Source organism: Geotrypetes seraphini, chromosome 6, assembly GCF_902459505.1.
Source record: "Geotrypetes seraphini chromosome 6, aGeoSer1.1, whole genome shotgun sequence".
In the NCBI taxonomy this organism is placed as follows: Eukaryota; Metazoa; Chordata; class Amphibia; order Gymnophiona; family Dermophiidae; genus Geotrypetes; species Geotrypetes seraphini.
The window spans coordinates 212981696-212994136 of record NC_047089.1 but is presented as its reverse complement, the minus strand read 5'-3'; the positions used below and the strand labels follow the sequence as shown (position 1 = coordinate 212994136).

The 12441-nt window shown below is 44.0% G+C and overlaps 1 protein-coding gene across 2 annotated transcripts in view; it reads left to right on the top strand.

Moving 5' to 3' along the window:
• ERLIN2 (ER lipid raft associated 2) overlaps positions 1–12441 on the top strand; it is a 56529-nt gene that overhangs the window by 17509 nt on the left and 26579 nt on the right. For both annotated transcript variants that reach the window (XM_033949807.1, XM_033949808.1), the window contains exons 5-7: positions 4207–4268; positions 4572–4697; positions 10211–10284. In XM_033949807.1, coding sequence (XP_033805698.1) covers positions 4207–4268; positions 4572–4697; positions 10211–10284 — 262 coding nt within the window. The remainder of the gene's footprint in view (positions 1–4206; positions 4269–4571; positions 4698–10210; positions 10285–12441) is intronic.

The following is a 12441-nucleotide window of genomic DNA, read 5'->3' as shown; positions in this document are numbered from 1 at the left end:
GAACAGGTGGAGGCTCTGGACCTTGAAGAGAGCCCGACTGTGCACAGGCTGTTTAAACCCTCAGCACTTTTGGAGATAGTTATGGAGTCTCTCCAAGAATTAAAGATAGAGACTTCACAGATCTTAGCTCCACAGTGCTTGCTTATAAGCATCACTAAGGCTCAGACCTAACATGCTAAAATGTTAACAGACCATTGGGAGGTGCCAGAGGGGCCTTTTCAGGTGGCCAGGTCCATGGTGAATTCCCTGGTGGCACAGGTAACTAAGCGTACCTCCCTCGCCAATGAAAGTGGAATGGAGTTGATAGGTACCCAGGACCACAGGCTTGATTTTGTTCTCAAGAAACAATTTGAGGCCATGGCTGTGGGATTAAAGGCAGCGTCATCTTACGTAGCACACAATTGCCACTCCAAGTTATTTGGAAGTGGAGTGGATTTAGAAAGTTGGATGATCTCTTTGTGCTGGTAGGTGCGGCTCGTAAGGGTCAACAGTTTCTAAAGCAACATTTCAAGGTGGATTCGTACGGTCATTTCTTTTGCCTTTATCAGGAGCGGCAAGCAGCCTTCTGTATCCTTAAAGGCATATTTCACTAGGGAAGTAACATCTTCCTGGGTGGAGTCTACAGCAGTTTCCCCCGAAGAGATTTGCAGAGTGGCCACATGGTTCTCTCTCCATACGTTCACAAACTTTTACAGGATGAATGTGGTGGTCAGATTGGACTCCTCTTTCAGATTGTCCATACTTTCAGCAGGCTCATCTGTCCCACCTTAGTTTCCGAGGACTGCTTTGATACTTCCCAAGAGTTCAGGAATTATGTGCCTATTGCTCTAGAAGGGAAGATTAGGTACTTACCTTGATAATTTTATTTCTGGTAAATAGGCACATCATTCCTGAAGCCCATCCTGTCAAATGTTAATTTGCCTGCTTAAGGCCTCAGATGTGCCAGGAAGTCCGGGTAGCTTGTTTCTTTCCTTTATCCTGTAAGGACAGGGATAGAGGACAACACTACTGCTATTTTATGGAATGCAGAGGGTATCCTTCAGAAACCTAAGACTGTTAGTGCAGGTTGCACTCTGGTAGGTGGCTTGTTCATTCCATCTTGTTATATTCAGTGGTTTATGTTTTAAGTGATATGAGCAAATCAGACTTGTTTCTTGGGGAGTTTCCTGTACCCTTCCCTTTTATGTTTCCTCTCTAGGACTAACCATCTGCTTTGATACGAACTGAGGAATTACAGGACAGCCCAGAGTGATAGGAGGGGGGGGGGAGCAAAAAATGCTAATGAGACTCTACACAGAATCTCATGGGAAGGGATTGACTACCCAAGAGTTCAAGAATAATGTGCCTATTTACTAGAAAGAAGATTATCAAGGTAAGTACCTAATCTTCCCTTCACATTTAAGGCCTGTTTTGCATGCATTAAAAGAGCTTTTATAAAATTGAGCTACCTCATACATATATAAAAATCAGGTGCAAAAAAAGACTGTTCACATTGTTAAATAGTTTGTAGCTGGGGGTTTAGTTTTGGGTGGAGGCAGGGTTGCAGTGTACACATGTATTTTATAAAATATGTGAGTAGATATGCAGAGTATATAAATTGATGCCTTTTCAAAGCAGGTGCAAATCTGTGTGGACATTTGTAGACTCTACGCTGGGTCTTGGAAATTATTTATAAAAAACACATAAATGCCTATAGGTGTCCTGTTGGCTGTATTCTAGGACAAATATCCCATTCCCCTCCTGCATATTCCAGCCTAGTATGAGCTTCTGTGTTATTAGGCAGATGGGAAAGGCCTGGAGCTTGAAGTGCCAATTCTCTTTTGACTGAAGGCTGCTTCACCTGAGTGGCTTGGCAATCAGGCTAGGGTGAAGAGCAGCTGCTGACCCAGAGCCAGCAACTGTGCTGCCTCTCCTTGGTGTCTTTATAGAGTTTGGGAATGTTTGGGATAGGTGGTAATGTCCTTTTTATGGATTAAGAATTGGTTGAAAAACTGAAAGCAGAGAGTGGGTTTAAGTGGTCAATATTCTCAATAGAGAAGGATAAATAGTGGGGTTCCAAACACCTCGGGCAGGGAGAGGCAATTTTGGTCCTCGAGAGCCGGAGCCAGGTTGGGTTTTTAGGATATCCACCATGAATACGTATGAGATGGATTTGCATGCACTGCCTCCTTGAGATGCAAATCTATCTCATGCATATTTATTGTGGATAGCCTGAAAACCTGACCTGGCTTCGGCTCTCGAGGACCAGATTTGCCTACCCCTGACCTAGGGGATATATTCACTTGTTCCCTGATTAAAAGGGATTAACTTTCCATATAGTATTATGCTATCATAATGTATTCAGCTCACGAGGAAAGGAGCAAAGAGCCTTAGACTCCCAGCCTGCCACTGCTCATTAGCTTTCAAGCAGGCTGAATTCATGAGCTACCTCATTGGCTCAAAAACCTCCTCCTCCCTATTTTTCTTTGTTAATTTTATAACTCCCTATCAATCAATTTTATAATTTCATAATCAAATAATTAATTTTATAATTTTTAATTAGTGAACAAGTGAATATATCTCCTAGGTGTTTGGAGAATGGAATTGTTGGTTTCCTTGGGGTTGTGTGATTGTGGAGTGTTTCACTTGGTAAATAGTGGGTTCCCCAGGGGTCAGTGCTGGGACTGCTGCTTTTTAACATATTTATCAGTAATCTAGAGATGGGAATAACTAGTGGAATAATTAAATTTGCTGATGACACAAAGTTGTTCAAAGTTGTTAAATCACAAGAGGATTGGGAAAAATTACAAGAGGACCTTGTGAGATTGGGAGACTGAGTGTCAAAATGGCAGGTGATGTCTAATGTGAGCAAGTGCAAGGTGATGCATGTGGGAAAGAGGAACCTGAACTACAGTACTCCCCCGAAATTCGCGGGGGTTCCATTCCAGGAACCCTCGCGAATCTTGAAAAACCGCAAATACGGTTTTTCATGGGGGAGACTGGAGAGGGCAGCCGGAGAGGCAGGAGAGAGCAGCCGGAGCACTGGCGAGTGAAGGAAATCACTCGCTGTATGCTCCGACCGCCTCGTCCTGCACTAAAGTTAGGCCTTACCAATTAGGAGCTGCTTTGACACGCAGCTCCTGATTGGTAAGGCCTGACTTTAGTGCAGGAATAGGTGGTTGGAGCATACAGCGAGTGATTTCCTTCACTCGCCGGTGCTCCGGCTGCTCTCTCCTGCCTCTCCAGCTGTCCTCTTCTGGTCAGCGGTCGCGGTCGGAAAATACCGCAAATGACTGGGACCGTGAACCGCCGACCGCGAATGACTGGGGGAACACTGTATAGCTATGTTATTCTGGGTTCTATGTTAGGAGTCACTGCCCAGGAAAAGGATCTAGGTGTCATTGTTTAGGATATATTGAAACTCTCAGATCAATGTGCAGTGGCGGCAGCTAAGAAATCAAATAGAATGTTAGGAATTATCAGGAATAGAATGGAAAACAAAGATGAAAATTTTATAATGCCCTTGTATCTCTCTATGGTATGGCTGCACCTTGAATTCTGTGTGTAATTCTGGTTGCCATATCTCAAAAAAGATATAGCAGAATTCGAAAAGGTACAGAGAAGGGCGACAAAAATGATAAAAGGAATGGGACATCTTCCCTATGAGGAAAGACTAAAGCGGCTAGGGCTCTTTAGCTTGGAAACAAGACGGCTCAGGGGTGATAAGATAGAGGTCTATAAAATACTGAGTGGAGTGGAGAGGTTAGATATGAATCATTTGTTTACTCTTTCCAAAAATATTAAGAATAGGGAGCATGTGATAAAGCTACTAAGTAGTAGATTTAAAACAAAGTGGAGAAAATATTTCTTCACACAGCTGGTAATTAAACTCTGGAATTTGTTGCCGGAGAATGTTGTGAAATCAGTTAGCTTAGCGGGGTTTAAAAAAGGTTTGGATAATTTTCTAAAAGAGTTCATAGGCCATTATTGAGACAGCTTGGGGCAATCCACTGCTTATTCATAGGATAAGCAGCATAGAACCTGTTTTACTACTTGAGATCTAGCTAGGTACTTGGGACCTGGGTTGGTCACTGTTGGTCGGTCTGTCCCAGTATGCCTATTCTTATGTTCTTATGCTTTACTGAGTTTTGAATTCTCCATGTAGCTGATCTGAAGATGTCTGGCTGTGATTATGGTTTGTAGTAACTATGCTGTCTTCTCTTGCAGTGGCGGGGTGATGATTTATTTTGATCGAATTGAAGTTGTGAATTTCCTGATCCCCAGTGCTGGTGGGTTATTTCTCTTCTACATGGTTTCTCTCCTTCACCCTTTCTATCTGGTTCACCAGATATAGCACTTCACCTTCCTTTATCCCAATTCATCTTACATTTGCAATTTCTTACGAATACATCTGACTCATCAGTGTGCTATCCTGCATAATGTTGCCTCACGATCCCTCCGTGTTCATTACTGAGCACTAGGGCAGTCACTAGTGCATCAGTCTAAACTTCAGACAGCATGACCAAGTGCAATAGTAGAGGGACCTCTGTCTTGCTGTCCTCAATTGACAAACTTTCTTTTCTCCTTACCAGTGTACGATATTGTGAAGAACTATACTGCGGACTATGACAAAGCTTTGATCTTCAATAAGATTCATCATGAACTGAACCAATTCTGCAGTGTGCACACGCTGCAAGAGGTCTATATTGAGCTATTTGGTAAGCTGGGGTGGTTCTGAAACCATGGCAGACAGGTTGCATAATGTTGTTAATGTAGAACTCATGAAAAAGTGTACCAATGGGATTTTTCAGTATGCAAGGACTTCCTGTACCTGTGCAAAGTGGGGATCTGGGTTGGAGACCCTCACTGTCACAAATGGTCTCCTCTAAGTTGGTACCTGATGTTTGTCTACCTGAGGCACATAGAACCTTACTTTCAACAATCTTTGTTTCTAGTGCAATAGGAATATCAGTCTTGACCAACAGGTATTTACCCTCCTTTACTGCAAAGTCTTTAGAGAGCCTAATTTATTCAAGTTCAAGTTTTCAAGTTTATTAGGTTTTTTTTATATACCGCCTATCAAGGTTATCTAAGCGGTTTAACAATCAGGTACTCAAGCATTTTCCCTATCTGTCCTGGTGGGCTCACAATCTATCTAACGTACCTGGGGCTATGGAGGATTAAGTGACTTGCCCAGGATCACAAGGAGCAGCGCTGGATTTGAACCCACAACCCCAGTGTGCTGAGGCTGTAGCTTCAACCACTGCACCACACACTCCTCCCATATTCTTCTGCTCCTCCTCCTCTCACTCCGGGTTGTGCTGGATTTCCTCAGTCTTAACTCTGTGCAGCGAAGTTGTAGGAGCTTCTCTGTTCTGCTCACATTTATTTTCTTTATTCTGGGGGGTGTTTCTCCCGTAAGTGAGGCTTTTTGGTGCTGCAGAGGCTCTCAGTTCTCCTAAGATATCTCTGACTGCGAGAAGATACAGACTCTCAGGGCAGATGTCTGTAGCCTGCAGGCACATGTAAGCTGGCTAAATAATAATAATAGCTTTATTTATATCCCATTATACCTTTCAGATCAAGACGGTTTACAACAAGAGAGGCTTCATGAATGCAGCTAAGTTACATCACGAGCATGAAGTAGGAGGAAACAAACAGGCGTGTAATATAGTTATATACAATAGAAGGTAGGAGCATGCCGGAAGACGTAGAGGAAAACAATTAAGGAAGTTAAACAAATTTGTCAAATAAATGGGTTTTCAGTGATCTTCTGTATGATTGGTATGACAAGTGATTAAGGAGTAAGTCACTTAGGAGTAAGTCACTTAGAGTATTGTTCCAGATTCCTGCTTGGAAGGAAAGTGTCTTGTTGAGGAATCTTTTGAACTGGCATCCTTTGGGAGTCGGAAAGGCGAATAGTAATGTTCTGCGTGAGAAGCGGAGTTTGTCTTGGAGAACAAAGCGATTCAGAAGGTAGGTGGGTGCAGTGCCAAATAGTGTTTTGAAGCATAAGCAACCGAATTTGAAAATTATTCTGGCCTCGACTGGTAGCCAGTGCAGTTTTTTTGAAATAGGAATCATGCGAAGCATTAACACTCTGGAGGCTCAGGAACAGTTCCCTTGGGAGCAGGGTTGCCCCAGTTTTCATCCGCAGTGGGATTGAGTGCAGATTGAGTGGCTTCATGGCGATTTTGTACCAGGATCAGGGCCAACTGAATTCCTCCCTTCACAACATTATGCGGGCTCCAGTGGGGTTCTGAGGGTCTAGTCCCATGGGGAGACTGGACAGCAGTTTGAAGAAATAAGCCAGTTTCCCTTTGTCAGACTTGTCTGAGGCAGAAATCTCATACCTCTGACTAGAAGTTCTCTGTGAGCAGCTCCCAGCATCCAACATGGCACAGTGAGTAAGGCTGTTACAGCCTATGGGAAAATTTTATAGTTTATGAGGCTAGACACAGAGTCCCTCACCTCCAAAAACCCCTTCCCTAAATTTTTTTGTGTTTCATTTTTGCATCCATGGACTGTTTTAGACGCTAAAATCACTATTGTGGTGGCCATCTTGGATTTCCCGATTTGATTTTAAAAGCCTCCATCTGCCTCAAATTCCCTTGTTTTTAATTAAAAAGGGCATAGGTGGACTCCTCAGGTGGAGATCCTTTGGATTTTTGCCATATTTGCGGAAGATGCCTGTCCAAGGGGGGACCTTGTTCCACGTGCGGCGAGAGCTTCGGACTACCTCCTCATGCCTCTGGAGAGATTGGAACCTATATTGAATATTTCCTGGACCCAAAATTTTGGCTCGAACTGGAAAATGGAGAGCTTCTGTCTCCGGTGAAGTGCAGCCACATGCCGGTGGACAAACCCCAGAAGGCACCACAGAAGGTCCTTCCAACTTGGGCAGTGCTTCACTTCCGAATTCATACATATGAAGCTTTTGTAAGCTATAGAAGCCGGCCTGGCCTCTCAGGGGGTCTTAGCAAGAGTGGCGCCTGGGCTTTTCCCCATGAAAGGTGCGAAGTCCCCTAGTCAAAACCATGCTCAAGTGTTGAGGACCCAGGCAGCACAGAATTTAGATGAAGATGGTTCAGAGTCCAAGCCTCTGCTTTCTCAGTCGGGGTCTCCGTGCTTTGAGATTTAGCATCTCAGCTTTGTGGGCTAGACCACAATTAGATGGCAGCCCTGGACTTCTGAAAGGACCAGACGGTGCAAGCCATCTGCTCTTTAGGGAATCATTATAGGATCTCTCCAGGAATTAAAGCTGGATCCACCCCAGACTGCTGCTATACAGTGCTCGCTCATGAGCAGCACAAAGGCAGAGGCGACATACTTTCCCTCGCATCCAGACATTATCAGGATGCTAACTGACTACTGGAAGGTTCCTGAGGGGCCCCTGAGGGTAGCCAAGTCTATGACTAAGTTCTACCCAATGGATACCGAGTTCCAGCACCTGTTTAACACACCAAAGGTGGATTCCCTAGTGGCGCAGGTTACTAAATGTACCTCCCTTCCCAGTGAAGGTGGAGTGGTTCTGAAGGACTCCAAAGACCTCAGACTGAATTTTGTCATTGAGAGACAGTTTGAGGCTGTGGAGCTAGGCCCAAAGGCGTCTGCCATGGCGTCATCTGTTGCCTGAGCATGCCATTCAAAGCTCAGCTGGGCAGGAGACCCTGATGACAGTAGTGTAAACCCCAGTTCCTCCTGGCAGGAGTTAATTACATAGCAGATGTACTGTATGACTTTTTTAGGGGCTTGAGTAAGGTCTCAGCATATGCCATCTCTGCCCACAGAATGTTCAGGATCAGGCAATGGGTTGGCGATTCAGCCTCTAAGGTGACATTTAACAACATTCCTTTAAAGGGCAATTGCTCTTTGGCAAGGGTCTCAATGATCTGATGGCCAGTGTGGCGGATTATAAGCCAAAGTCCTTACCGGACAGCAGACTTCGGACCTTGCGAGAATCCAGTCGGGGAAATTTTTGTGGTGCAAGGTATTTTCAATAGTACTTAGAAGTGTCTGCGTCCCAGAGGACATTTCATGGCCCGATTCAAAGGTTCAGGAGCACCAGGTTCCCCCAGTCCCAGATTCTGCTCCACTGCAGCCTCCAAAATGCAGCAATGACATCAGGCATATAGTCCCCCCTCCTCGGGAGGGGGAGAGGCTGACAGAGTTTTCACAGGCATGGATACGGATCTCTTCAGATCGCTAGGTGCTGCACATCTTTCAGGAGGGGTACAAGCTAGAATTCTTTCAACCCCTTCCAGATCTCTTTGTAAATTCTCCTGTGAGAAATCCAGACAAAGCAACTAGAGTTCTGGTGACGGTACAGAGACTCATTGATTTAGGAGCCATAGAGACCGTACTGGGCTTGGGCAGATGCTCAGTATACTTTATTATGCCCAAAAGAGACTCAGACAACTGGAGACTGATCCTGGATCTGAAGTCAGTCAATGCAGCCCTCAAGATCCCCTGCTTCTGCATGGAAATGGTCTGGTCAGCTATTGCATTGGTGGTGCCTGGGGAATTCCTTGCCTCCCTTGATCCAACCCAGATCTGACAGAAGCTTATCTGCATATTCCCATCTTCCTGGCTCACAGAAAGTTCTTGAGGTTCCATGTACTAGAACATCGTCTCCACTTCTCTGCTCTTCCATTTGGACTAGCTACAGAATCGTGCACCTTCACCAAGATAATGGTCATGATAGTGGCACCCCTCTGCAAGGCAGAGATGCAGGTGCACCCTTACCTGGACGATTAATTAATAAGGGTTTCATCTGAGGCAGAGGGAAAAGCAGCAGTGGCCAAAGTGGTCCAGCTTCTGCAGAGCCGCAGCTGGGTGATAAAGTTCAGAAAGAGTCACTTGGCTCCAACACAATCCTTGGAATACCTGGGAATACTGTTCGATAGAGATCGGAGCAGGGTCTTTCTTCTGGAAGCAAGCAGAGGAAGCTCAAATGCTGTTCCAGTGGGCCGAGGCCCATCTGTTGGCTCTCTTGGCAGCACATGTAGCAGGAGTGGACAGTATGCAAGCGGATTTCCAGCAACAAGAAGACCACTTGGTTCTTCAGTTGAAGAAATGAGCCAGGAAGTGATCGCTTGGATGCTGTAGTCCAACCCTGGCCTCAAGCAGAGCTTCTGTATGTGTTTCCCCTATGGCCGATTAAAGGAAGAGTCCTCCAAAGGATACAGTCCCACAAGGGGCAAGTAATTATGGTTGCCCCGAACTGGCCGAGATGGCCATGGTATGCAGACCTGGTGCATCTGCAGAGGGGCAAGGGGCTCAGGCTTCCCTGTCATCTGGGACTCCTCTCACAAGGCCTCACTGTCCTGGAGGATCCAGACCACTTTGGTCTTACAGATTGGCTCTTGAACGTGAAGCCTTTGTGTGCAAAGGCTATTCGGACTTGGTGATAACCACCCCTGCTAAGATCTAGGAAACAGTCCATTTTGGCAGCCTATACAAAGGCTTGGAAGTGTTTCCAGAGCTGGTGCAGTCAGAGAGACACAGATCCGACCATAGCTCCAATTGCCATGGTCTTAGCCTTTCTGTGTTTTTAGTGGCCGTGACTTCGGCCAGAAGGGTATCAGAATTGCAGCCTCTGTCCTGCAGGGAATCTTTCCTCAAGATTTTAGAGATATTGACTCGCTTCGAATGGTACCTTCCTACCGAAGGTACCCGGCCTTTTTACCCTAAGGAGCAAAGAAAGAAGACAAGATCCTGAAATGCCTGGATGTCCGAAGAGGAGTTCTTCTATTTAGAGATGATGAACGAGTTTCGTATGGATGCAGCATGACGGGGTCAGTCAGCAACAAAGGCAACCATTTCAAGATGGATTCATCTAGCAATTTCTTCGGCGGGAGCAGAAAACAATTTCCTGTGGGAGTAAAGGCACATTCCACCAGAGGGGTGGCGGGGAGAAGCCCTGTGTCCCCTCTCTCTTGTTTTACACACACTAGGACTGACTAACTGCTTTGATACAGAATAAAGAAATCCAGCATAACCCAGAGTGAGAGGAGGAGGAACAGAAGAATATGTAAATTAGGCTCTCTACAGATTTCACAGTAAAGGAGGGTAAATTTTCATTGGTCTAGATTGATATTTCTGTTTACGAGAAAGAAGAGAAGCAAAGGTAATAACCTAATCTTCCATTACACAAAGGACCAAATATACTTATCCCTTTTCTGTCATCACACCACAGCAATTTATCTCTCTAAATCATTTTCTTTTTCAGATCAGATCGATGAAAACCTGAAGCTGGCTCTACAGCAGGATCTGACAACCATGGCACCTGGGCTAATTATCCAGGTAACTAGGAAGGTAGTAGGACATGGCTGGATGCAGGAGTGCAATTTAGTGGGACTTTGAGCCAGGAACTACAGTATACCATCAGTCATCTGGGTGCAGTTATGATTTACTGCTGCCTCAGTGCTTATGCAGTAGTGATGTTCCTTTCCCTTCTTCCAAACTGCTCTCACACTTATCTTCTTCGGGGAGGGGGGGGTTGGCAGTGAATAAGAAATACTTTGTGGTTACATTTCAATGAAGAGTGTTACAGCACATCTTTTAAAAAAGATTTTAGATGTGCCAGAAATAGCAGGTATGAGAGTGTAGGGTCAGTCCTCGGGGTGCACTCAGACAGTCAGGTTTTCAGGTTATCTACAGTGAATATGCGTAAGAGAGATTTGCATGTTAAGGAGCCAGAGTACGCAGATCTCTCTCATGCATTTTGTTTCATTGTGGATATTCTGAAAACCCGGGTGTGCCCTGAGGGCTGGGCTGAGAAGCACTGGTGTAGAGAGCTTTTCCTTCCTCATGTCCTTGTCACACGTTCATTACTGAGATGACAATTCAGATTCATAGACATTTGACTGGGGTAGTTATATGGGAGTGGGTTTGAGTGGAACACACACAGAGTTGTGATCTACGTATATAATACACAATGTGTAACCTGCTCTTAAGCTGTTGTAAATGTGTGTGGGGTTTATTCAGTTTTCTATACCGTTCTCCCAAGAGAGCTCAGAATAGTTTATATTAATTTATTCAGGCACTCAAGCATTTTTCCCTGTCTATCCTGGTGGGCTCACAATTTATCTAATGTATCTGGGGCGATGGGGGGAGGGAATAAAGTGGCTTTCTCAGGGTCACAAGGAGCAGCGTGGGTCTGAACCCATAACCTTAGGGTGCTGAGGTTATAGCTTTAACCACTGCACCACACTCTCCTTGTGTCATAATCCAAGAAAAGGGACCAAATCTTAGAAATTGAGTTATTCAGCTGGCTAAGTAATCCAACTTTCCAAGTTTATTAAAAATTTGTTATACTGCCTTATCAAAAATTTCAGGGTGGTTGTACAATAAAATCAAGGGGGGAGCAGATTATAACAAAGAAACAACATCATTGATTAAAACAATAGACAAATAAGACCAAAGGGCATACTGAAACAAGTGGAAAAGGGAGAACTACAATATAAATAAAGAAAATAGACACACAGGAAAAAACAAAAGGGCGCAGGGTAACATGTAGCAGTCCAACTAAAGTGGGCTGAAATTAAGGGCTCCTTTTACTAAGCTGCGATAGCGGTTTTAGTGCGTGCAGATCTCTTTTTTTGTAATTCCATGGTATAAAGCGTTAACGTAGTCCAGGCAAGAGATGACCAGAGAATGCTGATTCAGATGCAACAAACCACATCTTTCTATCATTTCATTTGCCAGAGATACACCGTTTTGATTAACAAATGTTTTGTATTTTTTTTTTTTAATCTTTATAAAATTTCCAAACTACAATTGTGCAAACAAACAATTCATATATATATAATATTACAAGAAAAGCACATTAAACTTATAGACATTAATGAACAATTATTTCCCCCATCTTCCCACCAAATAATCGGAAAAAGTAAATACCTACAAGAAACTATCCATAAATTCCCCGAATCAAATTCCAATGCAAAACCCTCCCCCTCCCACCCACCCCTGTTTTGTATTTGATAAATAGAACCTAACTGACATTGTTGCATCGTTTCTCAATAATAATAATTTAATAATAATTTATTATATTCTGCCAGACCACGAATGGTTCTAGGCGGTTCACAGCAGATAAGGCTGAACATCCAGCGCAAATACAGTTAAAAAGATACATCAATTTCTAGAATGTACACAATACATGTTATATTTAAAAAGCAATTAGGAAGCTTGGGTTACAAATTTGTCAAATAACTGTGTATTTAATAGTTTTCTAAAAAAAATAATAGGATGAGACTCCTGGCATGATTTTGCCAAACCAGGCGTTCATTTTGGCTGCCTGGAAAGAGAGAGTTCTCTCGAGAAATCTCTTCAAATGACACGATATGACAGTAGGATATGTGAATAACTGGACTCTTTGATTTAAAGAGAAATGGGAAACAAGGTAACCTGGGGACATACCGAAGATTGATTTGAAGCAAATACATGCAAATTTGAATAAAA